Consider the following 27,999-nt stretch of genomic DNA (forward strand, 5'->3'; position numbering starts at 1 on the left):
AAACAAAGCAATCCCTGAAGCCGAGAAAATTATTGCGGCGAATTATGGCCAGGTTGGTAGCAGCCTCGTTTTTTCGCGAATAATTTCCCACCACAACAAATTTTCTACTCCGTAAAGACCGACAATACGGGGATGAAGCCAGCCTTTCGATCCATGTGAGCAAGGGGGAAATCTGGGAGAATTGTCAGGCAGCCAGGGTGAGCCCTGATCTTTCAGGCCATGCCTCTCTTTTTCTTTTTAATTATTAATTAAAGTGGAATCCAATTTCTGCTTGATCGTCTTCTAGAAGAATTCCATATCCGTCTTAGCTCACTCCCCTTTTTCTTCCATGACCTCACGGTCCCATTTCCTGTCCCCTAATATTAAGCTAGTTCCACAATATCGAAGTCCTGAATCTTAGCGTGCTCGTTTCACCAATTTCGTCGTAAGTCTGGCAGGCATTGATCAACAAGACTGGGACTACACTAAGGCAAGTAGGGCGACGATTTCGGCATTCTCCAAGGCAGCAAGAATGAAATGTGATGAGGATAAGTTCAATGGATACCTTGACCCTTGGCAGACGATCGATGTCGTTACCGATTCAAGGCATATCTCGCTAGCATTGTCACATTGAGCGTAGCGTATCGCTGCGTTGACAGTCATCTGATATTTCTTATGCACAGCTCCATCGTTTAACTTGATTCGGTATTGAAAACACCAGGTGAGATAGGTTACCGGTGCCTTGGGTCTGAATAATTCTTTATTAGCACTTAGCGAATCAATTCTTCTATGACCCTAGTTGAACTCCAACTCTTCGTATAGACGAACAGCCTTCCAGATCCTTTACATAGCAAGGTCAGTTCAGCAACCGAGTATCCACGGAAGCGTCGGTTACGCGACAACCAGTTACGACCGAGTAAGCACTGAGACAGCATTAACTTCAGCCTGATTATATTCAGTTAAGGCCCTTACGCAAGAGGTATCCCTTGCATGTCCGCGTCCTTCGTCGGAGATAGTCAAGATGGAAAAGCGCGCGAGCCCTCAGTACGCCATATAGACATGTCAGCCAGATCAGCGCTTGGATATACCTCACCCATAAGCATCACCTATATGCATGGATGTTGTGCAACGCACCAAAATCCTTCGAAATTCAAGCATGGTTCAGCCAACAAATCAGGGCCGTCAGACTGAGATCCTAACTACTGTAGGTACAGTACAACCACGTGAAATGGGTATCACAGCCTTACCGTACAAGAGTCGGAAGAATCCTACGTAAGTACGTATGCGCGTATGCAGGTAGGATCTCATTTTAACGTGATAGACCATGCCGTTAAGAGGTAGTTTTGCCGTCTGCTTGCCACCAACGAGGCTGAGATAATACACTGATAACAAGAGAGCAAGTTTTGATGCGTCAATGCCCATAGTGATGTGGGTGTGTTGCAGATATGCATGCCAATACTAGCTGCAGGCGCCCGTCCCTTTGGGGTCGGACCTCCCAGTACGACGGTCTGACAAGCTATACCAGCCATCATATCTCCTATTCGCGAATTCCCTAGCGTCGTTACCTTTCAGTTGGTAACACGGCTCGTGGTGTTACTAAGGTAGTCAGCTAGTGTATTAGAATGTATGTAGGTATGTGTATGTATGTACTACATCTGGTCAATTCAATTGCTCACCGTTTCATTGCGCTGAAGTTCAGCTCCATCTCACCGCCTTTACTTTTATTACAAACAGTTTAGGTCACCAGACATCGAAAGATAGCCACATCTTTCCACTGATCGTCAGTACGACTATGTACTCATAAGAATAGGTAGGAGTAACGAGACAGGATTTGCTATCACGGATGTCGCGGATCTCTCAGATGTATGTATGTGGTGGCGGTATAACATCCCATATAATGGGTTCTATAGTGTTTGTTCACACGCAACCCAGCTGAGCCACTGGAGCCGATCTTGTCTATTGGCCAATGAAGGAGTATTGATGATTTTCCTCTGAAACATCGACAGGTCATCAAAGCCTGATTCACTTAGACCGAGAACAGACCACCGTGCAGACGTCTTCCCCCGCGATATCACTTATTTCCCACGTGGAAGACAGGGGGCGATGAGATATCACCCCTGATCATCAGCCGTCTCCTTATCCAATGGGCGGTCTGAACAGCTGAGAAAGATGCGCAAGCTGCGACGAACGAGGTGGTCTGACCATCGGTCGCCATGGGAATGGGAAGGGTACGGTATGTTACGGAACAAGAGAAATCCTTCATAGACATGGGAAGTATGCAACATCGCAATTGCGAATGCGCATTTTCACACGAAGTTCGTCATCTCTCGCGCAATACAAAAGCACTTCTGCACACATGATGGCCTCCCACACTTCAATTGTCGCAAGGAGGCTCATACTCGTTTGTGCGCGACACTAGTGAAATCCGGCAATTAATCATCAGCTATAATATATTACCCATTCCATCGATGAGCGCAATTATTGAATTTATCCATGAAGCCGCTAGTCTCTTTATAGGCACGTCGCCGCGTAACAGATAGAAAGACATGTAAAAGTCCTGAATCGTCATCTACACTAGGTCTCAGGGTAGGGGTTGCTACATACTACCTCCCATTCGGCTTGAAGGTGAAAGATTGGGCAATCCGCGCGCAACCTTTTTCCATTGTCTCGGAGAGGGTGTACTGCCCAGCTCTTGATCGGACCAGGATGTTACTATATGAGGCCAGGGATTGTGGGGGATAATGCGAGCCTGCTCTGTAATCAATCGTATTGGCGTGGCGCCAACCTCCATGCAAACTACTAGGTAACCTAGCCATCGTCATGTCTGACAGGTACCAGTACTCAAACCACGATTACTGCCTACTAACCGTCCCTAGCCTAGAGCATAAGATCTTTAATGATAATAATGGACATTGAGATTAATATTACAAAGCCTACCTACCTGGATCGAACCGTTTTCTGCTCGCGCAAATTTCCCATTTCCAAACCTGGTCATGCACCAACCGTTTTCGACTTGGTCACACGGCCACTAAAACAGGCCAAGGACGCCGAACGACGGATAAGCGGGAGCTTTTGCCCTTCAACATAGGAAAGAGTCGGTCTGACAGGCACGAACTAATTGTCAACGATCGTCAACCCCTCGTTAAACCCTCCATCAGCAAGTGTGGGAGATGGTGGGCAGCACTTTAATAGCGCGCACATCAAACGGGATCTGAATATTAGGTGTAGCAGTGGGGGCTCCCCAACAAGAAATGCAATACATACGCAGTCATACATACCTCGTTACGGAGTAATAATAATAGTAATAATAATAATAATAATAAACAGTAGTGGTTGCAAGACGACGGCAAGTGGCTGAACAAGCCACTGTCGTATCTAAAGCCTAGGTAGGTAACAATACCAAGACGGTCCGGGGAAACGATCGGCGCGGACCCCAAATTCCCTCTCATCATACGACACGGACGGAACGCAATGGTCAATGTGGTATCGCATCATGGCTGTGACAAGTAAATCGTGAACCCGAAAGGCGAAAGACCCCGCCGCCGGCCGAGGGAATCCGACGCTCTGGGTTGCCAAGCGTCTCGATCTGCAATCTCGCGACACACGTGTCCCCGGCGGCACAGTCCCAATGGTACGTGTGAGAAAAGCCTGGACCCGAAATGCAGCCTGATAAGCTTGACGAGGGAGATATCAGTCGTAATGACGAAGGGGCCACACCCTTCACACCCTCTTCTTCGTCTTTGTCTCTTTTCGACCAATCTGGTGCTTCGATCTATCTCCCGATCCGCCAATAGTAAGCCCTCCCAAGGAACTTCTCTCCCGCCCTATCCACACTGATGTATGTCGCACCAGTCAGGGCAGAAGAGGGGAAAGATGAAGATAATTGGAAGTTGACGAAGATGGAGGGTATAGACGAGAGACGGTACGGCACGGCACCGTTATTAGCGATGTAGTGATACCTACTACCATCTACCTAAACTCTTCCTTACCTATTTATTTACTCACACTGCATGTATACCTTATAAGACACACTTATTAGGACGGACGTACGGAATATACCCACACGAATACTTATCCTACTTTACAATACTTACCAGGATGGCGCAACCCAGCTAATAAAAGACCGACATAGCCGAAACGGCTTCACTAGGCAATATCTCCTATCGTCAGCTGATGAACACCATTACATAGAAATACGTTATCGACGCTACAAGACCCTGTCATGCCTTACCTGCTAGGCACGGTCGATCCTAGTTGCAACATCCGATGGTGAGGTATAATACCGATAGTAGATAATAAATAATTAGAAATAAAAGATAAAAAGCAAAGGAATTCCCCGTGCGTCCCGAAGATCCCCAACTCGGCGGTATGGGAACTCCAACTATAACAACCGGGGGTATAAAAGAAAGAAACAAATAAAAAAACATAACATGTACTGTACATCTTACGTAGGTAGTATCGCAGCTGGAAACAGGCACACAGGCCAGGCTGAGTAGAAGCACAGGGGACCTGCCACACACATACGCATGTAAACGAAAAGGCTGACGAATCGTCTTCGACTCGATTAATGCTACTGTAGGTACCTAAATAGGCATGTAGGTACATACGGAGCCGAGCCCAGCCCAGCCTGTAAGCATTTAAACGCCGTACCTAATCCTGACATCTTCACTAGTCGCTTACAACATCGTAGGTGCATTGCGCATAGACACACACTTCTTTTCTTTTTTTCTTACCCGCATTCTTAGAGCCTGTAAGTCGCTTAGGATGGATCTAAACAGGAACGAAAACGTTTTGGTGGTTATATCCGTAGGATACTCAATTAGGTACAATCCGTATTTGCTGACAGTTTACTAAATAACGACTAAACAAAAGGTACATGAGTGCTTACGAAGTTGACTCGGAATACCTAGCTAGGTACCTGGGTAATTATCTCCTCATTTTCCTCCTCCTGTAGCCGCCTTCCGTATGCACTCCGCCGCAGCCGGGGTACGAATACCACCCGTATCGCGCGCGTGTTACGGGAGCATAGCACCCACGCCCGGGGCTTTGGGCTGGGCTGGGGCCGCGGCAAGGCAAGGTGAGGTGTTCGTCGATCCTAAACCAACCGAAATCACACAAGAGCTCAATATTGGACCCCCAAACATGGTCGACTCCAATTCCTAAACTCCACAGCAGTAACTCCTCACAAACAATCAATTAATGACCTCCAATTTCGTGGGAAACGCGGAGTCACAAGACATGAGACAAGACAAACAAACAAGAAACGGGCCGCCGAAGGGGCCGCGTCTGCGGGGATCGTGGAGGTCAGCCAGGTCAGACAGACGAGGCCGCAGGAATATAGACCTACATTATTGTTTTTTCTTGTTTGTTTGCTATATCTACTTACCTACTAGTAGTTTATCTACTTCTAACTACAGATATACGTACATACTACGTACATATCCATGAACACGTCACAATCTGTTATTTTTTCTTGAAAGCTCACATCCGCAGATGAGACATTAGCAGCAGCCAGCCCAGTAGGGAGACGTTGTCGTATCAATCTCAGATAATGACAAATCGCATAGCCCTACCGTGGGTTTTACCCCATTGGGTCGCCGAGAACCTGTGTGTTGGGAAAGATGTAATTTCCTGCGCGCATTTATTTGTGTTTTGGAGCAGGGAAGCTGGCTTGAGGCCGTTGAGGCCTGTTTTCGTCGTTTACATAGACAAATATCCTAGCAGGATCGACAGCCATTCTCGGTGTAAGTCTGGTAGTACGTTTGAGGTTATGTGCAATACAATGTGTTATAAGTTTCGTATTGAACCTTTTAGTGGGTGTTGGTATTAGTTTGCAGCAGACCGCATGCATTGCATTTCTGGTTTTGCTTTGGAGGCAGTCATTCCATTCCGGCGAGTATTTTGTAGGTATGAGTCGCATGAAGCGTAAGGATAAAGCCTTTAAAATCTTACTAAGTTCTAAGAATGGGCACGGGTAAGTCCTCCGCATTCAAAGCCCGCGGACATCTCGTCGTAAATTCCCCTAAGCTCGGCGACCTACGGGATGAATACCTATTTCAGAATTTAGAACTTTTGCTTAGAAATGCTACGGTCTCGCCTCCGTGTGTTGGAGGATACAACGTATGTCAATGCAAAGATGTATTCGGCTATATAGGGGTACACAACAGTCCAGGTAGTTTGCCGTAGCCTTAGGTCTGGGCTCCCCTATTGCGAAAAGGGGGGAAGACCACGCGGAGAATGGGAGGTGTGTTACATGCCGGCTTCTCTTAATGCTTCGTTGATTTGTTGTAACTAAATATAGAAATATGTAGTATTTGATTGACGAATAATGTAGGTAGTCTGTCGAGTTTACAAATTCTTGTTCTTTTCTGAAAAGTATACCTTTAGGTGATAGGAATGAAGTTCACTCTTAAATGCGGCTAGTACAGGTAGTAAATAGATCAATAACTGCATGTTTAGAATCCACATACACACACTGGAAGCTGCTTCCGGTGGATTAGGTATTCCTCCACCCCCCGATCCGTCCGGAGTTGGTACGAGGAAGTATCAACTGGGGAAGTAGACGGAACGTGCTTTCGTGGAGTGAAGATATGGGTAAAAGCCAACTAATGCTATTCTACGACTCCTCGGAGTATATAGGAAACTTGCTTGGCTTGATACTATTGTTATTAGTGGTCTGCGAACCATTATAGACCGGGACCCCCCCTTCCCCCCTTTTTGCTCCTACTCCAAGCGGCCTTAAGGGGGAAATAACTGGATAACTTCAATTCTCTTCTTCTTTTCAATGACGACATAGCCAATTGAAAACCAAATGCAACAGCACCCATGAATATCTATAAATATGTTCGAGCACTCTCTGAAGTGAGATCTATTAATTAAAATCGACGATATAAGACTCTTCATGGAAAATCTCCATCAAAACAAGGAAATTCCCAAATCGCAACATCGGCATGGAACTTGGGGGCGGGAGGGGCGGTGTAGTTTAATATTCGAAATTATTCTGCATGGCGCTTCTTGTACGTCACAGCACATACGGAGTTCCTGTAGCCCAAGCCTGGGTCATTTAGATGAATTGACTAAGATTCATACTCGCGTCCTGATTGCTCGGCCACTCTTAACAGAGGAGGGGCTTGACCTTGCATATACAGCGTGGCCTGGAGAAGGTGTCAAGACGTAACCTATGGAATCCACGAGGTCTCCAAACCTCTGGCGATGGGTAACACTTCGCGCAGAAGGTATAGGATATGGTTTGCTCTGTTGAGGTTTCACTGCAGAAGGATCTGATTTTTGCTGCGACTCAAGTCCAAAATATGTATGTCTGGACGACGAGCGCAGCTTTTGATCCGGGTTTGTAAACATACCGCATTGTGCGATCTGCCATCTACCATGATGATGCCGGCCGGCGCCAATGAATTGCTCTAGAGTGACATGCACCCGTATGCGTTTAGTAAGCTCATGCGCATGAAGAAGGGTAAGTCGTTCATGATATTATAGTGGTCGACCGAATCCTACAGCCCACGTGGCCGAAGAATGGAGGGGTGACGTGCATAAATGTTACCGCGACAGCCGCGAATCCCTCGGAAGCAATTGAACATCGTTTTGTTGGTCATGAAATCTCTGCGCCGGCCGGTACTTGCGTCGAAAGAATGAAGTTCTCCATCATCGCCTGGCCTCCGCCCCCAGGTTTCGTCGCATTGCTGCTGCCCGCAGCGGAGTTTCTACTGCTGTTGTTGTTACTGCTGCCGCGTCCCGCCGGTTGGGGGCCGGCGCCGATGTTACCGTCGCGGCGCTTGACAACGAGGCACAGCACGCGTCCGTAAATAGAAAATCCCTCGTACGAGATGTCCATAGCTAGTTTCTTCTTGTCATCTTCATTGTCCGCTTCTTCGCCACCCACCGCTTTTGCCGCTGCTCCTCTGCGGCGTTTCGCTGGTGGCGACCGTATGCCGTCCTCATCATCCGGAGGATCGTCCTGTACGAAAAGACCATCATCCCCGTCGTCCTGGCTATCCGACAAAATCTCTACGTCTCTGTTTTGCTGATCATCTATGTCGCGATCTGCGTCTGTTTCTGCTTCTGTATTCCTGCGTCCACGCTTGGGTCGCCTGCCGTTGTTGCTACCCGCCGCGGTCTCATTTGCCGCAGGGATCGCGGCCAGGGTCGCTGCGACGTTCTCATCTTCGCTTTCTTCATGCCTAAGGACTGGTCCTAAGTCTGCCGTGGTGTCTACATCGATGGGCGCTTCATTCGTCTCATTTATCAGACGACCCGAGTTTGATGTAAGTTTAGTTTGTGTCGTATCGTGGAAATGCTTATATTTGGTGAGGAGGGCATGGCGAGTGCTCGTTTCAGTGAGAAATATCGAGACCTCAAAGTCATCTATAAGGTGTTACATCACAACATCATTCATTTGTAGATCTTCCCGAGGGTTATGTAGGGTTCCGTGACAGATAATGTATAGCGACTCTATGGGCTTGTGGTAATAATAGTAATAATGAGATAGTGATGTTTCATATATGCGACCTACCTTCTACTACCACATCCTTGATACCTTTCTTCCTGGTACTTCGTTTTCGACTACGTTCTCGTTCCTCACGTAACTTAGGTAGTACAAGCGGCCGCACACTCTCTATGACTCTTGGCAATATAGGATTCCTTGGGTTGAGGAGCCAAGTATGAGCGAGTGCGGGATTGTCAAGATAAATACGGCATTCGAGGACTGAATATTTAGTAATACGAAGATATCGGCGGATTGGCGCCATAATAACAGTAGATTATATCACATTTCGTGATGTATGGGTTTGTGTTTCGGAGGATTAGTGAGAGATTCAAGGTGCACTGAATTGGGTGGAAGGAATATGAGGTCACTGTTTATCGATAACTCAAGTACATACGCATGCGTGGCTTAGCCTACGTGATTGAATTGATTGGATAAATCAAACCGAAGCTGCGCGTGGCTTGACAATCGATAAAGATAACGATAACGATAAATTCTCTACGTCAGCGGTCGATAAGCCAAACTCCGAGTCCCGCCACGAAATTAATTCAACTATTGTGATGCGAACTACCTGAGTATTAAAGTACTCTTAGAATTATAGACACGACCATGATATTGGAAATATCATGTCGAAATCATGGTCGGCGACGCTAAGATTGCCAAAATCTACCTTCCCGTATGTCAATTGGACTCACAATATTGTACTTGGACTAATTGCTATGACCTAGTCCGAGACCTCTCCCTAAACTCCGAGAGCAGTACATACGGAGGTCCGCGGATGATCTTTATGAGTGGCAGAAGGAAAACCGATCTTCTGATAACACATTTGTCATCCATGATGGGCCGCCATATGCGAATGGCGATCTTCATGTCGGCCATGCCTTGAACAAAGTCTTAAAAGACATGATTCTAAGAGTGAAAATACAACAAGGTCAGCATTTACTCAGTCGTCAAAAGTAAGAAAACTTAGAATGACATAAATCTCATGTAGAAATGCGTAGGTAGAAGAGTGGATTACGTTCCGGGATGGGATTGCCACGGGCTTCCAATCGAGTTGAAAGCTCTGGAGAATTCTCAAGGGGGCCAACTTACGCCGGCCGAAATACGGAGGTCTGCCCGAAACCTGGCATCAAATACTGTTCTAAAGCAGATGAAGGCTTTCAGATCATATGGTGTTATGGGTGATTGGGACCAAAGATGGACGACGATGGATGCGGCCTTTGAGATTCGGCAGCTCCGTTTATTCCAACAGATGATCAAGAAGGGCCTAATTTACCGTAGGTTCAAACCTGTATACTGGTCGCCATCTTCGAGAACTGCCCTAGCTGAGGCAGAGCTGGAGTATCGGGACGATCATATTTCGAATGCTGCATGGATTAGGTTTCCCATAACAAACGAGTGGAAAGAACTCCCTCAATTTGGAGACTTGAGGGATAAAGCCAAAGGAGAATTGTATGCCGTGATATGGACCACAACCCCCTGGACTCTTCCTGCGAACCAAGCCATCGCTGTACATGATGATCTGAAATATCATGTCATTCGTTGTGGCGGATATAACTTGCTGGTTGCCCAAAGCCGTCTTGATACTCTCATCTCCAAAATTGGTGCCGGGGACGATTTCGAGATTCTTGCATCATTTGAAGGTAGACAGTTGACGGGCCTGAAGTATATAAATCGGCTTCGAGGGGAGTCCGGTACCCCGCAGCCCATCATACATGCGGATTTCGTATCAGCAGACTCGGGCTCGGGACTCGTCCATCTTGCCCCTGGTCATGGGTTTGACGATTATGAAGTCTGTCGGCGGCTCGGTATACCCGTAGTAGCTCCTATTGATGATCAGGGTAGATTCACACAGGACGCCTTTCCTGATTCACCCGAGATTTTGCAATCAGCTCCTTCGATAAATGAAGGTGGGGGCCAGAATGTGCTCAATCTTCTCGAACCGCACGGCGATGTTCTACGAGTGGAGAAGTATCAGCATAAATATCCGTACGATTGGAGGACGAAGCAACCAGTAGTTATACGAGCCACCGAGCAGTGGTTCGCTGATGTTGCATCTATCAAACAAGAAGCCCTTGTCGCTCTCGATGACGTTCGCTTCATTCCGGAGTCGGGTAGGAAACGGCTCGAAAGTTTTATCCGGGGTCGAAGCGAATGGTGCATATCGCGACAGCGCGCCTGGGGTGTACCTATTCCTGCTCTCTACGACGAACAGGGCGCTGCTGTAGTGAATGACGATGTGGTCGAGCATATAATATCAATGATTCAAGGACGAGGAACTAACGCCTGGTGGTTAGACGCTCCGGATGAAACTGCATGGATTCCGCCTTCGCTTAAGGGTACGGGGGTTTACCGGCGTGGCACGGATACTATGGACGTCTGGTTTGATAGTGGAAGTAGTTGGACTATGATGTCGAGACGCGCTGATGTCTATCTCGAAGGGTCCGATCAACACCGTGGCTGGTTCCAGTCTAGTATTCTCACACGAATCGCTGCAGGAACGCAGGTAGACACGAACTTCGACAGAGGCGCACCTTTCAAGCAGCTGATAACCCATGGCTTCACGCTAGATCAAAGTGGCAAGAAGATGTCTAAATCCCTTGGGAATATAATAAAGCCGCAGGAAGTTATAGATGGTACTCTCTTACCAGCGGTCAAACAGAAGAAAGCCAAGACGGCCAGCTACGACGCCCCGGGCCCAGATGCTCTCAGGCTTTGGGTTGCGAGCAGTGACTATACCCGCGATGTGGCTATTGGAATCCCTGTGCTTATGGCTATCCATACATCGTTGATAAAATATCGCGTCATTGTGAAAATGCTCCTCGGCTCGCTACACGAATCTGCCCGAACAACCCCTCTTACCGCGGTGGACCATATTGCCATCATACAACTGCAAGACACCATGAAAGAAGTGGGCGAAGCATTCGAGAACCATGAGTTTTATAAGGCATTTGCTGCTCTGAATAAATGGGTCACGAACGACTTATCAGCTTTCTATCTAGAAGCCCTGAAAGACCGTTTATACTGTGGTGATGGAGGAGGCGTCATCGAGCCTCTACTGGTTGGACTTTTGAGGATGTTGGCACCGATGACTCCATTACTCGTAGAGGAGGCGTGGGATCACCGCCCTGAGTGGGTAAAACAAGATCCGTACGTCTATTAATTGCTAGAAAATGTCCCCTTTGCTACTTACTAACATTACGACACAGATCCTTCATTCATCCGTTTCATCAGCTCTACAACGACCCCGTGATTGATAATAGCCTTCTCACACGCGATCTAAACTCCCTGCGGAAAGATATCCCAGTACTTATGACCGTCAATGCGGCTATCAAAGCGGGTCTTGAAACTGCCCGAGGAGATAAGGTTTTGGGGTCGTCTTTGCAAAGCTCCGTTATCCTTAATGTTACTGATGCTGCGGTCCAACAAGTACTAGATAAATACGCCGACGAGCTAGAGGCCATATTCGTCGTCTCATCGGTCAAGATCAACGGTGAAACACCTACAAATCCTGAATGGTCTTACACTCAACAATTCGAGGTCAATGGTACCGAGGGGACTGCGATCGTCTTGCCCCCTGAACAGGCCAAGTGTCCGCGCTGCTGGCGCTACGTCGCACCTGTCGAGGATAAACTGTGCCAACGGTGCGAGGATGTCGTAGCCAGCCATCATCATGTAGATTAGACATCTTGCGAAATGCATGTATATATCCCACCTCACTTATATGTGTATAAACTACCCACGATCACGGTGAAGCTATGAATCACGTAGCAAATCTATGTTCCCAGCATGGTTTCGTCTGGTGAGGTATCTTTAAGCCTTGGCTATGTCGCTAAACGATTAGGTATCTTATGTAACCTAGGTAGAGTAGAAGAGGCGGAATATGCTAACATAAGTAACAACAACACGAGGTCAGGGTCCATACATAGGTACGGCTAGTATTTCGTCCGTCCAGGTTGAAAATGAGGCTAGAGCAAAGAATTAAAGGAGCTCTTATTATAGCACTGGATTAGAGTGGATCGTCGGATGGAGCATACAACGGAAAGTATTTCACCAATGCTACCAATCCTCACGTAGGTACGAATTTACGAAAATGTGATATGAAAAGTCAGAATTATGAAGTCAATCGCGAGAATACACCATTCATCCATCCATGGATACGCCTCCATGCAGAAAAGCCAAACCGGCAACTCCGTATGCCCTGCCTCACGAGCCTATGGTAGCGTAAATCGAAGCGGAGATAATACATAGCACGCCTAAATTCATATGAATTTAAAAAAGGGCGGCTGCATCTCAATCGCTAAGAGATACTTAACGTATGCAGTAAATAAAAATCAACGCGAAAAAAAAAAAGAATCCACCGTAGAGCTGAACGCGGCAAAGCCGCTGCGAAGCTCATTCCCACTAGTTTCGTGATATCGCCCGCAAATACCGATAAATACCCTCCCGCCGCATTAGCGCTGGTTAAGAGATATTCATTCCAAAGAACGGTTAATGTCGAGTTTGCCGCTCTTGTTGAGCAGCGATGCGCGAACTAGTTCGTTCCAAAAAGAAAGAGGCGATAATCAACTTGAATGGGGAGGTAAATCCGGACTCTAAGTGAAACATGTAGAAGAACCCGGTGACGAGAAATGGCCGAGCCTAGCGCTGTTTAGGAGACGCCAGATACGGTGGCGGTTTGAGAGACCTGCGTGCCCGAATAGGGCTCCGCCCGGTTTGCACACGTTAGGCTGGGCCATGTCGCGGCAAAGACGCTCCCAGTCCATCTGCGGGCTCAAGGGAAGCGAGTTACCCGTCGAGACGCACACTGTTCGTAGACAAGCCTCGTCAAGGTCGTACAGCCAAGGATGGAGATCATGACTGAAGAGGCGCGCCTTCCACCAAGAGGGAGGTGCGATGCGAGTGCAGCGCGTCTCCTCAATGCCCAGATCATCAAAGGGTTCAAGCGACTCCATGATTCGGTTGCGGATCTCCGGGGGTTGCTTCTCGATGGTTTCCCACAAGGTCTCGTACTTCGGGTCTGGACGAACGTCCCGGGGGAGGGGATGCGAACGAAGCATAACGACATGCGTGGTGTATAGTGAGCTCGGTCCCGGGTCGGCTTCTTGGAGAGCGATGTTGTAGTTATCATGGGAGAGTGTCCATCTGTATTCATACAGCTTCTGGGTTACGACGGCTCCGAAGTAGTTGTTGGGTTCATCGATTGGTTGGTGTAGAGGGCCGAGTAAGCCCGGGTTGGTCATCAAGGCGCGCTTCATCCAAATTTCATAGAGATGCGCGATACTGGAAGGTATTCCACCCTCCGGGGTGCTGAAGGCGCGGAAGTTAATGCTGAATCGCGACTGGTATCGACAAAAGATTAGAGCCAGATCAATGCAACGAGCATGGATCGGCAAGTTCATTTCGGCGTCTGCGGTGTTGATGACCAACTTTCCTAACCCCTCAGCGTAAAAGCCATCGGGACCGCCGCGAAACTGGGTTATAGGGATGGCGTGAAGCACTTTATCATCCCGTCGGCGATACGCTGTTGCGGTGTGTGGTTGCTTGCACCACTCGAGGAAGCCTTTTTGCGCCCTAATAAGGGTGGGGTGCATCCAGTCACGACGAAGGTAGGGGTCATGGACGGCAAGCGAGGAATAGACCTGGAAAGGTGATGTTAGATCTTGAGGAAAGTGAAGAAAAATATTGGATGACCTACTGTCGGCTTGCAAATACCACCACAAACAACGCAGACGACTACATCATCGCATCGATAATCCTGGCTAAACGGATCCGGTAGAGGGGCGTGGTTGGGGATAACATCGAGAGATTGACTTCGTAGGTTATGGAGTTGGCTGTGATGCACAGATGTAAGGAGGGGCGGCATGGTGACTGTAATAAACCTTGACTTATAGCTAGTCGTTATAAGGATTTAGAAATGAAATAAATAACGAAGGTCGTTAGGTGCTTGCTTACTGTTGAAAGTATGTCGACAAAATCGCAAGTCAAATTATGCCCAGGTGATGGTGTTTGCGCTTGGGGTTGAAGAGGTAGGACACTAGGCACCTGTTATTGTCCTCTGATCGCAACGATCGATAATAAAAATATGCTTAAAAATATCGTGGTGACAGGACTTTGCGGTAAGGTTGAGGGTTTATGAAAGTTTAGTACACCAATATGTGATCACCCTGAGGGTAAAGGTGAGGTATTGATGGAGGATTAAAAAAAGGAGGGGGATGTAATGTGGTGGAATGGGTGGGACGAAGAAGAGTGGAATAAGAGATGAAATGGTGGTGGATGTAATAATCCCAACCTGAAATTTTTATGTAAAAGATCTAAGATCAGTTGAATAACCAGGTGTATTGATATTTGGGCTGTCAACCGCGGAATAATTTATTGTGTGAAATTTAATCAATTTCCTGGTTTGCAGTCGCTCGCGTGTTTGTCTGGGGTGCGGGATAACATGTGTGCTCTGTAGTGTAGGAAAGGAAGCTGCCCGGTCTACCTTACTGGTGAAAGGAAACGGGCACGGCACCTAACGGGTGTCTGTGTGAATGCATACACGTGTGCTATTTTTGGGAGAAAAATGAAAAATACCGTTAAAGCGAGGAAAATTTGTTGTGAAGTGCGATCGTATAGGTCTTAGTTGGCACGAGAAATTTTGGAATAAACAAAAATTAACGTTCAAAAAAGTCGTTAAGATCTGAGAGGTTGCTTAAAAGAGGCTGTGCGCTAGAGGGTATTCTGTAACACTTCACATAGGTACGTATGCTCTTAGCCCCATCGCCGACGTCTATACAGCATCTGCACATTACATATAGTTAGTACCTAAGTACATCCGAAGCTGTGTAATAAAAAAGGAGGTTGCCTTATATTAGGCACCTACCTAAATAAACGCCGTTGGATAACGAGATGTATATATATCGACAGATCCGAAGGAGGCACGCAGGTGTATAAACCTACGAGGGTTCATCAATAAAAACATGCAAATTTGGCTTTGACTACACAACGGCTCTCAAAACAATTAGGGGTATCTAGCATACTGGCTAGCCTGACGAACGGCCTTAAAACAGATGAACAACTCAACTTCTAGGTATAATGTATCAAAGCCATAATGCCCAACCTCCTACTCCCGTGTCCTTGGAAAAGAGATGAACCTTGAACGCCCAATCCATCTCCACCGTTACCATTAACTCCATTAATTCAAACCTCCGACATTTTGAAAGGTCCAGTACAGGGATCCCCCTTTGTCCTATACTGCTCCTATAGCGCGAGCTCGGCCAATTTAGTTTAGTCTAGGGCTCTTCCTCCTAGTGACGCTTTGTGAAAATACTTCTCTCCCACCACCAGGTACAACTGATGAAAGGAGGGGTATGTTCTCTCGTCCTTCGGCTGCTGCCGCCGCCTTCTTTCCCGCTTTCGAACCCCGCGTCGTCCTGCTCTTCTTAAGCAGCGGCATCGTGAAGTCTCCATCTGTGTTTGCGGTCCCATCCATCATACTAAACCCATGAACCGTCGCGTTAGCACGAGGATCAAAATTGAGAGTGGCTGTTGCGTTAAGGTTCGGATGAACCTCACGTAGGCTCATCGAGAGCGGATTATGGTCGCGGTCGGAAAGGGGGAACGAACTTTCGGAGGCAAACCGCCTGGATGGTGATCTGTTCTCTGACAAGCTTGGGTCCGCGTCAGAAAAGACCTTAGATTTGCTGGGCGATACCTCGCCATTTAACTTTCTAAGTAATACTTCGTGTGCTTCTGTATGGGGGAGTTCTGTGGGATATCGATAGGTTATCTTCTGTGGCGTGTCTCCTGTTGGTTGGTACTCTTGCAACACCGTGCTGTTTATGTCTTCTCGAAGGTCGGAGAGAGGTTCGCGGACAATTTCCGAGAATGACTCCAAAGATTCCTGGGCGTCAGTAACATTGGTATCCATTTCGGAGTTGAGGTCCTGGACTCTGGAGTAGGTATCCTTGAAATGGTCGCCAATATTCGCATATGAACCTTCAACTGTGCTGGATAAGTTCTTTACCGAGCTGGCGTGACGGTCGTGGTGTAAACTATTTTGTGAACGGGCACGGCTAACGAAATCATCTAGAGATGTCATCTGTTCATCGAGATCTTTCATCTGCTCATCTACAACTTGGACCGTCTTTGCATGTACTGATCTGGTTGTGTCTTGAATGGAGGTGCTGTGCTTGTTCGCGGTCTATGCGACCTATTAGTACCGTTGCAATTAAATATTGCGTAGGGTAACTTACAGTCCAATCATCCTTCAACTTGGTCTTCAATATTTCCCTCGAGTTGGAAACTTCATCAAGGAGGCGAGTCTCCTTCTCGTTCCAATTGTCCATTCCCTGAGAGTATTGAGCCATACTACCTTCCAATGCGGTGCCATTCTCTTGCATGCTCTGATGAATAGAACTTGTCTTATTAGCTAGACGTGATTCTTGGAGTTCGGCCTGTGAGTTGATGAGCGTAGTAATCTGCGCTAGGAGGTTTTGACGTTCCTCGGCTGCTTGTCGTCGTTCTTCGGTGATAACTTCTTGTAACTGCGCTGATATAGATGTGTTCGACTGAAGTATGGTGTTATTCGCACGTTGAAGCTGCTCCCGGAGGCTATCCGATTCTTTCTTTTGGGAGGTGATATGCTTTAACAACTCTTCAAAAATCGATTTGAAATCCTTTCCGAGGGATGAGTACGACGTATGCAGTTGATTATGGAAGGTGCTCAGTTCACTAAGCACATCTTGAGATATTGTCTCGGCTGCTGTTGCGATGGCTTTGAGACTGTCTCCGACTTTCTCCTTGATGTGATCCCGGACTTCCTTGATCTCCTCGAGCACGTCGTCCATTTCATCCTTCGATTTTTGTTTCTGTTCCATCAGCTCTCTCTTAGACTGAGCGAAGAGCTCTAGATTTTGATCGAGGAATGATTGAGTGGAGGAGAGCTTTTGTAACTCTTCCTGCACAAATGAATGCATTCGCTCCGAAATGCCCGACATGTGCTGTTGTTGCTCATTTCGAAATTCCTCAACGCGACCTTCTACGAGTGAGGTCACATCCGAGACTTGATCTTGAGCGGTTCTCCAATTGGTTCGATTTAACAATTGGAGGTCTGACTTTCTCTTGTTCTTCGCGTGTAGACCCCCGACGTCCTTGACAGTTTTATTAATAGTAGTGATAAGCTCACCGCCAATTGCCTGCATCTGCTCCTCGGTTTGTTGGTGTGCCTTGCGTAGGTGAGTCTCCTCGGCGAGGGATTTGCGGGTAGCTTCAAGAACAAGCTCGGTCTGATCAAGTACGCCCTTTGTATCATCTAGTTGCGCCTTAGTAGACTCGTGGTCTTTTTTCAGGCCCATGAAGCTTGAGGTTAGGGAAAGAAGCTCTTGTACTTTGTTTCGAAGATTGGATTCAAGAGTCTCGATCTTGGCGGCTTGTTCTTCGTTGCGGATTCTGCGGGACTCGCTCTCGGCGGTCATTTCTTCGTAGTTTTCATTCGTCAAGTAGACACCATTTCGTTGACGCGTAATGATTAATTCGCTTCGCAGCCGCTCAATCTCGTGGGTGAATTCTTTAAGCAAAGTTTCTTTGTTGATCCTCTGATTGGCCTGGGGCTTATTCCGAATGTTCTTTGCTCTGAAAGCATAGTCGAGTGTCGATATGGTCTCTTCGAGATTGCTCTTCGCCGGTGATATAGTAGCGATGATGCATGTCTTCGTGCGGCCACCAAGTGAATCTTGTAGTAATCTTGTCAACTTGGATTCTCGGTATGGAATATGCGAACTTCGGTCGACTAGAGCGTTGATGACTCGCCCTAGGGTGAGTAAACTCTTGTTGATTAAGCCGGCTTCCGCTGCTCTCTTGTTTTCTGCCCCGGAACGTTGAATGTTTTCGCTTCCAGCAAGATCTACCAAGTTCAACTTTCCAGCACTAACGTACTCCGCTCCATCTTCCCCGGTTTGCTTGACACATGCCGTGATCGTAAATACGGTATGACTTCGACTACTTAGATCATTGCATTTCGTTGCGGCTACTTGTCGTTTCAAGCTACCATCCTGTAGGAGTTTGATGCCTTCTGTGGCATTCTTGATGTGCGATTCCTGCATACCCTGGACAACCGTCGTTGAGTGGCCTTTGCGGGAAGTGTCGTCAAAGATCTTTAATTTGGAGTTTTCTTCGGCTGAGATGAGGTCTCGAAGCTCTTCGTTATATAGCTCAATGAAGGAACACTTGACGAAACTATCGGTGTCCTCCCCGTCTAATTTATTGAAGAGCGAATGTAGAACTCGAGGGATAATTCCGGCGTCGTCGGATAGGAGACCTAAAGTGTTGGTCATGTCTCCCGACATCGTGTATGTTTTGCCGGTACCGGTTTGACCGTAAGCAAAAATAGTACAATTGTATCCACCGAGCATCTGACGCGTCACGAGTTAGTTATTCGCGCTCAACAGTGAGCATTCGCTGGCATACCTCTTCTAATATAGGTTTTACGACATCATCATATAGCATGCTTTGATCAGCAGCTTGGGAAAAGACGCGATCGAAGTTATAGGTCTTATTGCTTAAGGCACTTGGACCCATAGACAACTCAACAAGTTTGCCTTTCGCGCCATCAGTAGAAACGACCACGGCACTGTTCTCTCGTACTTCTCGCTCATTGCGTCCGCGACAGCGAACAACAACATCGATATTCGTCTCTTCCCCACCAGTCTCGATTTCGTAATCGCGTTCTTTGCGCTTCGTTCCTGTGGTGGTAATGGATGACATTGATTCAGCTGGAGAAGGGGCTGCCGTTCTTGCGATCCTTGAGGCGACAGCAGCATGGTGGTGATTATGGACAGGGTTCCGTAGCGACGATGTTCTATTTGAGGGTGGTCGAACACCGACGCGTCCAGCAATGCCAGAGCGGGTACTAGCAGCCATCGATGGCCTTTCGCCCCTATAGGAGCGGCCCTGCATTGTGGGCGAGGGGTGTTGAATTAGGAGGGATACTGTAAGCTGCTATTGGAACTAACAAATGATATCTAGGAGTCTCAAAACAAAGCTGCTTAGACTAGGCTAGGTGAAGCGGTGAAGTAAACAATTGTTCACGAGAACATTGGATTAATTTATTAGAATGATGAAGTCCAGCGTTGTTGAGTATACGTTGGCCAGAGATGAAAAGGTGGGATGTATGATGTAAAGATTGTGTTGCGGTGCACAGGTACAAGACGCGCGATATTGATGTGTGAAGGTTGAAGGGTAAGGGTGTATGTATTTTGTAAGTCCAGCATTCGGCGCTTTCCGCTCAAAAGTTGGTGAGTGGTCCACTAAAAATATCAATAGAAGTTACTTGCTGTTGCCGTAGTAACGCCTAAAACTCCACTGATAAGAAAGTGTCCCTTGTCCGAGCTTACCTAAGGTTGTACATAGATTAAGCTTATCTAATCATACTTTTTACCCTCAAAGCTTTGACGGCGGGGTAGTAGCTGAACAATGCCGAATCCGGTAAGCGGTATCCAGCAGCACATGTGGCATCGTGCCTGACGGGATACGCTAGATAACTGCCTAGGTAATTAGGTACTTCGCTATGTGCTTGTATCAAATGACGTTTCGGTGCATCTGACCTGGTTCACGTACTCTTAACCTTAACCTTCTTCTTTGCCTTTACTCCTTGCTACATGTTCCCTTTCTATTGAACCCTCTTTCTTATTTTACATCATACCATTTCATCCCATTCTTCATGGATTTAACTGGTGCTGGTTAACTTCCCTCCATTTCTGGGGGCTTCACAGTTTCTATAGTCTTTGTCACGACGGATACCAGCATATTGACCTTCAATATGTCTCTCTTCACTGCAGCTCTCCACCCTAATGTTGGTCTGGGCTTCCTTGGTAAGCATCAAGTTGCCATCATAAAGGATGGTTAATCACTAGTCTCTATTACAAGATAACTGACTATCATCATCAGTCCTCGGTGCCTCCCTCCACGATATCTTAACTCGACTCAAGGCCGAACCCCAACGCTTCCCCAAGCTTGATCTAGCCTATTCCGCGGCCGATCCCGTCACCAATCCTGTCGTCCTTAACCTCCCTGCCAACGGTATACGACTTCGCTTCGACGGTCCTGAACAGCGACTCCGACTCGTTGAAGTCATCGACTTTACTAAGAATCGTATCACGTACCAAGAGAAGGACGTCGCCAAACCCGCAAACTCCCAAGGTTTGGTTGGATCCCCTAGGCTAGGTGGGGATGCTGCGACAGGACCGGCATTTAAGAACATCTATCACCGCCTATTTGGCCCAACATATGCTGGAGAGTATATACCCCCCGCTGAAACAGGTGGTGCCAACGCTGTAGGAACGTACATTTTGTCCTATCCCGGTGTCGCATTTAGCTTCCCCCTACCGAAATCAGCCTATTCTCCCAACAAGGATGTGGTTTCTTTGCTGTCCTCATCCGCAAGCCAGACAGCGAGTTCAGTTGCAGTATTTAGTGGGAAATCCTGGGCTCATGCTCGAGAAACGCTATGGGATGAGATTCTTCCAAGCGTTAAGTCAGCATTTCTGTTTAATAAGAGCAAAGAGGTTGTTCCGGACGAGATATCCCTGATCAAGATACATGGGGGCGGCAGACTTCAGCTTTTCAAGAAGTGGACCAACTCATCGCTGTGGATCAATCTGGGAGAGACAACAGCCCAGGACTTAGTAGCAGAACTAGGCCCGCCCGATGCTATATACCGCAAGAATGACCAGAGGATGTATATCCACAAAACGCGCACTGCTAGTCATAGTAGGTCTAGGTCAAACGGTGGCGATTACAGGCGTCCGGATGATTTGACCGATACGGATCAGTCTTCCGCACATACAGGGTCAGAAGACTCTGATGATGAAGCTGTCGTGGAAGAGTTTGTTGGTAATGTAACTGGTGATTGCTTTTACAATTATTTTTACCTAGGGTTCGACATCCTAGTATCCCCACCCCAGTCTGTCTCACGCACACCGCCTTCTCATGCTGGGAAAGAATTGCCTAGTGCCAACCCATTCAAGAGTGGTACAGCCGATCGACTGGTGGCCACCAAGATGGTTTTACATGCGAACGTCCCTGGCTCATACCCATTTAATCGCCATCGGCGATGTCGGTGGGAGATTCAATACCTCGCAAATAGCAACTCGGACCATGTGATAAATTCGGAGACACCGTTTGATGAGGCAGAGAAACGGTTGAGAGAGGAGTGGAAGGGTACATATTCGGCAGAAGAAGACGGCCAGAGGCGTCAGCGAGGTATGGTATTAAATAGGGGATGGGGCGATAGCCCCGGAAGCAGCTGCGAGTTCCTCGGAGGCTGGGAAGACAGCAGCGGAGGAGTCGCGGCGAAGAAGTTCGATGGGAGCGAAGATTCTACGACTACACTATATGGATTTCCTGGGTTGGTCTTCGAGGTTTTGAAGAATGGATTTGTCAGCGCTGTTACGGTTTACTGAAAGATTACGAGCATGGGTATGGGCTTGGGTTTGGGCATCGGAGTTGGTTGTGATTTTTTGCTCTCTTCCGCCAACATATACTAGAATGGGATTTGTACCGGGCAGGGCCGGACCGTGATATCACACATTTACTCCAAGACTTCACACTCCCGCATATTATATGGCCCATATCTGCAATTTTATTGACTTAAGATATAGGTGAAACCTGACACATCCTTTATTTACACCAGATAACGATCAACCTTCTGCCTTATCTTACAAGGTTAGTCTAGACTAATATTACTTACTAGCATCCATACCTTAAGTAGGTATATCTACAGATCACCGATTCATTCTATCCTATGGAAGTCAGCTCTTATAGGGTCTCAGCGGGGTTCCTCGAACTCACTTTAGCACCACTCAGATATAATGGACGACGATTTTGGAAGAGCCTACCGTTTGCTTTGATGGAGCCTTTAACTCTTACGACACGAGATATGTGCATACTGCCTCAACTCATCATCGGGATTTTGGTGTAAGCCACGATTTCTGCAGAGTCGTACAACCTCACATGCTTAAAATCCTTCAACGGCAATGTCTTAATGGTATGTTCAACCCCGCTATTACGCCATCTCCCCAACTATCATATTTTATCTGCTCTACTAGAACACTTATCTCATCTCTACAAGCCTTTTCCTCTTGCTACCTTACCATCAACCCTTTTGTGTCCTATGATATAAGCCTCATGCTGTTGCCTACGGAGTACAGTGTTGGTTTGGTTCAATTACCCACCTATCTTACACTTCTACTTTGTGGTACGGCTTAATAATTTTCGAAAAACATTCCTGTTGGATATGCCGTTACCTCCATTGACTCACTCCAGTCATTCGCCGATTGCTACTTAATCCTCAATCAAAAGTCCATTATTGGGCATATCACGCGGGCCTATGATCAGCTCCTATGTTGACACTGTCCCTTTTTGCATCTCACCAAGCATCCTACTGGGGCGCATCACACTATGACTCCCTCCCCACCGTCAATGCTGTTGGCATCTATTCTTCAGTTCGTCCGGGGGGAAAAAAACTGAGCAACATCATAGTCACATTTCCATTTAATACACGTAGTTCCACAGTCATCCCCTTCTTTTCTTTTCTCTTTTTTTTTTTCTTTTGAAAATGCCAAATCCCACAATGCGCATGAGCAAGACTCGACTACAAGTAACTCGGTACCATTCAGCGATTAGATAACTGCATGATGTTGGAGCTGATCGTCCAATCCCATAGCCCCTACGACATCCTGCATCCTTTAATCCTAGTTAGCCTGCATATTCGCTTATGCCAGGGAACCTTCTTTCGCCCTAGCGCTGATAGCTGAGCTATTGATAGCTGCTCTCCAACCTTCTTCTCCTTTTCAGCTCTCTACGAAACTAGAAAACCGAACTCAATTAGTTTTTTATTTTATTTTATTTCTTCCTCGCATGTAAACATAACATATTCACCGGTTACTCTAAGACACCAGTAACAATGGTGTTCAACCTTGCGGTTGTAAGTAACTTTATGCTATTTATTACATCATGCATTGATGGCTAACGCTATGCAGTCCGTTTTAGCTCTGGCAGCCTTGCTGCCAGGTCTCTACAGTTCCGTTCAAAAAGTGTTCGTAATCTACAATAATGCGCCCGAGCGGCTTTCGAGCATCAATAACTTCAAATCATATGAAATTAAGTTCGCAGATACAATTCGTAACTGTGAAGATGGCCTTCTTGTGGAATCACAAGGTTTAGCTCTTCTTTCTTGCGATGTCGGACGTGAATCGTACAATACAGTGATGGTAAGTTGTTTTTCGGTATATTACCATAATATGCAAGGAACAAACTTCCAATTTTATTCCCATTGTGGATTCTCATGTTGGACAGAACATTTTTTTACCGGGTCCCGTGCCTGGCGCTGAGATTTACGCATATAATTATAATGATGCTAGCCTACCGGACTCGAAGGCTCTCAAACGTTTTGAGATTCTTGGTTACGAACCTGGGGTAGATTTTCATACCTTAGGTTTGGCCTACGATGAGAAGACTTCTACCTTGTTTGTCGCAAATCACCGTACCGACGGCCCGACTGTCGAGTTGTTTAAATTGGATCTAGTTGCATTTAAGGCTAAGCATTTCCGAACCATCCGACATCCTCTTCTGCATGCTCCGAATGCGATCGCTCTTATTAATAACCATGAGTTGCTCATTACGAATGACCATTACTTCAAAGCTGGGGATTACCGCATACTCTCGATGCTGGAGACTTACCTCGGCCTGCCGCTTGCTTCGGTTGTGCACGTTGACATATCGTCCCTTTTGGAGGACCCCGCTGCTGATGTCAAGGCCGAAATAGTTGCCCGCGTTCCTTTTGCCAACGGTATTGAACTATTTAACGAGACCACTGTTGCTGTAGCTTCAACTTCGGGCGCATGCGTATACTTCTACTCTATCATGAAGCCGGAACAAGGCTCCACATCACCGCCAGTTCTTGCCTACAAGTCGCTAGTAAAACTCCCTTACTTCGTGGACAATGTTCAAATTTCTAAGGACGGTGCCCTCTACGCTGCTGGTCACCCGCACCCTCCCTCACTAGATAAATACAGCGCTACGAGGCATGAGTGCAATTCATACACCGATATCACTACCGCTGATCCTTCTGTCCAAGAGAAATGCAAGACGACCGTCGGGCCTTCCTGGGTTTCTAGGTGGACCGAGGAAGGGGGCGTTGAGCATCTCTATACTGGTATTGAATACCCTACGAGTGCTACCGCAGCATTCGATTCGAAGAGGAAGGTTGGGATTGTTACAGGTTTGTATGCCAAAGGAATCCTTGTTTGGAGAGAGTAGGTAAACAAGACCTACATTCATTAAGTTTGGGGGTTGGATTTAGCTCATATATTTTGTGGTCCAAGAAGCATATGACTTGACTGCGTAGCTTGTGGATTAAAGACACAAGTGTGTCTTGGTAGACAGAAACCGATTGGGGATTTCTGGATGTGGCTGGGTGCTATCGGAAATTGGGTTGGGATACGGTTTCTAGAATATTTCTAGTACATCTGGTGGGGGCTACTCTCCTCTCAGTAGGAGCACACGACCTGTGCGTTATCAACATGACATAGTATTTAGCTACCAAGGGTGCGAGCTTATCAAACATCTTGGCTTACTAAAAATGAAGCCCTATTTCGTCCACCCTTTTCTTATCATCCTGGTCTTACTATCTGACACTATAACCCAGAGATTCCCTAATCTACCATGTCATCCCCGAGTTAGGGTTGGCGGTCTTCCTGTCGCGGTCTGTGGGCGAGGATAATCTTAACCTCCTCGTCCTCCTCATCTACGAGCACGTTCTTGTCCTGTTCATTCTTGCCAGGAACTCCTTGCCAGGTAGCTGCTTCTTCGGGGTTGGGACTGAGGTCGAGGCGAGGCCTCCACTCCTCGAAAAGTCCTAAGCACCCGGATAGCTGGGGCATTGCTTTATCAATGCCATCGGTGCAAGCGGATTCAATGGCTACATGGAATTGTCGACAAATCTCTCGGCAGAGGAATTGATTCATTTGGATGCCGGAGCTGCCATTCTGCGCTTCGTTCATCATTTCGTGCAAAACGATACGAGTACCCAGCTTTGTGCTGGCTTCGAGGACGGCGATAATCAGTTCCTGGGTGTTCTCATGTCCGACGGGGCCTTGGGCGATGAGTACTTCGTAGATGTTCTTGGCGAGCTCTGCTGAAGAAATGGGGGTGTGGTACTCCGCGGGCTGGATGGGGAAGACCATGTTGTCGCGTGGTGCGAGTGGTCCGGTCGGGATCTCCTCCGGGGGTCGTCTAGCTTGCTCCAGAATGTCGTTAAGACTCTTCTTGAAGAGCAGGCTGTCGTTGGCAAGATTCTTGCCCCCGTTCCTCACCTTTCCCAGATGCGTGTCCCAGTCACACAAGCCGTTGGCCAACTAGGCCAAAGCCGTGATGGGGCGTACATAAACATGATTCTTGTTCTTGAGTTTTGCTCGAAATCTAGTTCTGGCCGCCGTGAAATGTCTGACGAGGAAGAACGTAGAGTTAACAGAGGCCAAACCCCAGGCACGGTCAACGGCGGACTTGAACTCTACCTGCGATTGGGGAGGCGAGGTTAACTTGACATGCAAAGCTTTGCTGAGTAAGTCCAATGCGTTGAAGTAGATTGTCACGGGACCGGGCTCGATTTCCGGGATGGGAGTAGTAAGAGCCTTCATTGCGTCGCCATTGATCAGTCGAGAAGGGAACTTGAATCCATCGAATACAAGGCATACTCCGCGCTCTTCGAGTTGGCATTGGGTCGCGGGGCCCGAGTTGTCATCCGCATTGGTGGCCATTGTGGAAATAATGACCAAAATAAACAAGTAACAACCCTCAGACTAGAATAATTTCCTATGGATACGAATGAGTCTGCTGTTGTGGTGGAATATATTGGGGGCGAGGAGTGACATTTACCTACTTCGTAGAAGCAGTGACACGGTCGCAAAGGCAAAAGATGTCGACTTAGTGCACTAGGATATAAAATGCTAGTCTATTGCCCCCAAAGCAATGACTCTCGTAGGAATATCCTAAGTACGAAATTAGACAAAACGGCACGAATAATCGAGAGGAAAAGACGGGGTGGTGAGAATGTAAGCAGCGAAGGATGGACAGAACTGCCAAAACTGAGGCTGCCAAGGATGTTGGTCGGAAAATCCAGGATTTCAAATTTTCCAAGTTGGAGGAGAAAAATTAATGCTGTGTGTGTGTGTGTGTGTGGATGAATATTTCAGAAATTTTGCATGGACCAGATCAGTACGTGGGTTGCCACTTGTGTATCTAGGTAGACAACACCTTCCACAGTAGTAGAATGTATTAATTAGGAACAATTTCTGTGCCAACTCTAATTATCTAGTAAGGCAATTGAACGCAAAAATTGATTTATTTTCCCCCGAAAGAATCATCTGCGATAAACATTTCTATTATCTACCTATATGTACCTCGATTAATACCTACACCTGATCTTGCCTGCCCGCCTACATGTGCACAGCTTCAGGATCGCCTTACCGCAGATAATAATGTAGGTGAGTTTGAATGCCCTTAAATTCTACCTGTACCGAAGTATACAGCAATAGTTGTCTTAAAGATTGTGCCTTCTATTCTACATGACCTTTACCAGCAGATTTCATATGCACCCGGAACCCAACAAAATTAAAAAGTTTAAACGTATAGAACTAATAATACTTTTGTTGAAAGTATCGAGGCATCAATTACCATTCTACTTGGACGTGGGATGAGAGTGCGTGGTAAATAATAGGGGATGGAGGACTTGTGGTGGATTACGTAATCGAGAATCCGGGAAAAGGGGGGAGAGTGTTAGTTGAAAGATCGTGAATTTTTGGAATTGGAGAATGTGCAATAGGTCGACATGAATATACTTATTTCAGTCGTATGAATTCTGAGAGAGGATGAAAATATAGTAGCCCGATAGGTTTTACTGGTTAAGCACCCGAAACGAAATGTGGTTGTGGTAGGTGCACCAGTTTCCCAAGAAACCAAGGGACAAAAGCCTATAGTTTGGTTTAATGTAAAGAGCTTTCAACAAATCCACTCATACTTAGAAAGTATGGTACAGTGGTTCTACCTTCTCTGGAGGTCCTCGGTTCGAGTCACAATGTGGTCGTCTCTCAATTAATATCTCCATAGAGGGATCGTTCATATCTCCTTAGAGGGATCGTCCACATCTCCATCGAGAGATTCTTCCACATCCCCCCCGAGGGATTCTAGACGGCCCCTGCCTCAACCAAAGAACTAAACTTTTGCCACTTTGTATATTTTTTTCCCCATCATATAGCCTCATTTATAATTCTTGTAATTTTGCCTTGCACAATCATTCCTTCTCAGTATATGTAGAATGTATCATCTCTGAGAGGTATTGGTGAATATTCCTTTTCTTTTATCGAATTTACACTCGATCCTAGCTACTACTATTTAAACAACTTTGCATTCCCTAGGTAAGTGAAACTTTTTTAAAAAAAAGTTCGTCTTCTGTAAATCAAGATATTTTCGTTTTGGATAGCAAT

The 27,999-nt window shown here is 46.9% G+C and overlaps 8 protein-coding genes across 8 annotated transcripts; 3 read left to right on the top strand and 5 right to left on the bottom strand.

Annotated features, from left to right (window-relative positions):
* Positions 1–1,133: 1,133 nt before the first annotated feature.
* Positions 1,134–1,530, bottom strand: F4822DRAFT_392614 (uncharacterized protein). Its single transcript, XM_051457223.1, has one exon. The coding sequence runs from the start codon at positions 1,399–1,401 to the stop codon at positions 1,162–1,164; it is 240 nt and encodes a 79-aa protein (XP_051318703.1). The 5' UTR covers positions 1,402–1,530; the 3' UTR covers positions 1,134–1,161.
* Positions 1,531–7,371: 5,841 nt separating this feature from the next.
* On the bottom strand, positions 7,372–8,741 carry F4822DRAFT_441665 (uncharacterized protein; the record flags this gene model as incomplete). Its single annotated transcript, XM_051462887.1, has 2 exons — positions 7,372–8,358; positions 8,507–8,741. 2 exons carry the CDS (start codon positions 8,739–8,741, stop codon positions 7,586–7,588), a joined length of 1,008 nt encoding a protein of 335 aa, XP_051318704.1. The 3' UTR covers positions 7,372–7,585.
* Positions 8,742–9,015: 274 nt separating this feature from the next.
* Positions 9,016–12,528, top strand: F4822DRAFT_392620 (isoleucyl-tRNA synthetase). Its single transcript, XM_051457224.1, has 4 exons — positions 9,016–9,152; positions 9,205–9,407; positions 9,478–11,626; positions 11,686–12,528. The coding sequence occupies exons 1-4, from the start codon at positions 9,103–9,105 to the stop codon at positions 12,158–12,160; spliced, it is 2,877 nt and encodes a 958-aa protein (XP_051318705.1). The 5' UTR covers positions 9,016–9,102; the 3' UTR covers positions 12,161–12,528.
* Positions 12,529–12,899: 371 nt separating this feature from the next.
* F4822DRAFT_146491 (uncharacterized protein) lies at positions 12,900–14,679 on the bottom strand. Its single transcript, XM_051452917.1, has 3 exons — positions 14,432–14,679; positions 14,175–14,370; positions 12,900–14,118 (listed from the first exon to the last, which is right to left on the bottom strand). Exons 2-3 carry the CDS (start codon positions 14,340–14,342, stop codon positions 13,072–13,074), a joined length of 1,215 nt encoding a protein of 404 aa, XP_051318706.1. The 5' UTR covers positions 14,343–14,370; positions 14,432–14,679; the 3' UTR covers positions 12,900–13,071.
* Positions 14,680–15,165: 486 nt separating this feature from the next.
* On the bottom strand, positions 15,166–19,695 carry F4822DRAFT_146493 (kinesin-domain-containing protein). Its single transcript, XM_051452918.1, has 4 exons — positions 18,926–19,695; positions 16,714–18,870; positions 15,342–16,661; positions 15,166–15,259 (listed from the first exon to the last, which is right to left on the bottom strand). Exons 1-3 carry the CDS (start codon positions 19,412–19,414, stop codon positions 15,741–15,743), a joined length of 3,567 nt encoding a protein of 1,188 aa, XP_051318707.1. The 5' UTR covers positions 19,415–19,695; the 3' UTR covers positions 15,166–15,259; positions 15,342–15,740.
* Positions 19,696–20,276: 581 nt separating this feature from the next.
* F4822DRAFT_441667 (uncharacterized protein) lies at positions 20,277–22,430 on the top strand (the record flags this gene model as incomplete). The annotated part of the gene is made up of 2 exons (XM_051462888.1): positions 20,277–20,328; positions 20,405–22,430. The coding sequence occupies 2 exons, from the start codon at positions 20,277–20,279 to the stop codon at positions 21,916–21,918; spliced, it is 1,566 nt and encodes a 521-aa protein (XP_051318708.1). The 3' UTR covers positions 21,919–22,430.
* Positions 22,431–23,325: 895 nt separating this feature from the next.
* On the top strand, positions 23,326–25,118 carry F4822DRAFT_392628 (calcium-dependent phosphotriesterase). The gene is made up of 3 exons (XM_051457225.1): positions 23,326–23,441; positions 23,497–23,727; positions 23,813–25,118. The coding sequence occupies exons 1-3, from the start codon at positions 23,421–23,423 to the stop codon at positions 24,773–24,775; spliced, it is 1,215 nt and encodes a 404-aa protein (XP_051318709.1). The 5' UTR covers positions 23,326–23,420; the 3' UTR covers positions 24,776–25,118.
* Positions 24,915–26,274, bottom strand: F4822DRAFT_441681 (uncharacterized protein; the record flags this gene model as incomplete). The annotated part of the gene is made up of 2 exons (XM_051462889.1): positions 24,915–25,830; positions 25,900–26,274. The coding sequence occupies 2 exons, from the start codon at positions 26,272–26,274 to the stop codon at positions 25,195–25,197; spliced, it is 1,011 nt and encodes a 336-aa protein (XP_051318710.1). The 3' UTR covers positions 24,915–25,194.
* Positions 26,275–27,999: the final 1,725 nt, after the last annotated feature.

The sequence above is a fragment of the Hypoxylon trugodes genome (genome assembly GCF_022578975.1).
Source record: "Hypoxylon trugodes strain CBS 135444 unplaced genomic scaffold F4822scaffold_2, whole genome shotgun sequence".
In the NCBI taxonomy this organism is placed as follows: Eukaryota; Fungi; Ascomycota; class Sordariomycetes; order Xylariales; family Hypoxylaceae; genus Hypoxylon; species Hypoxylon trugodes.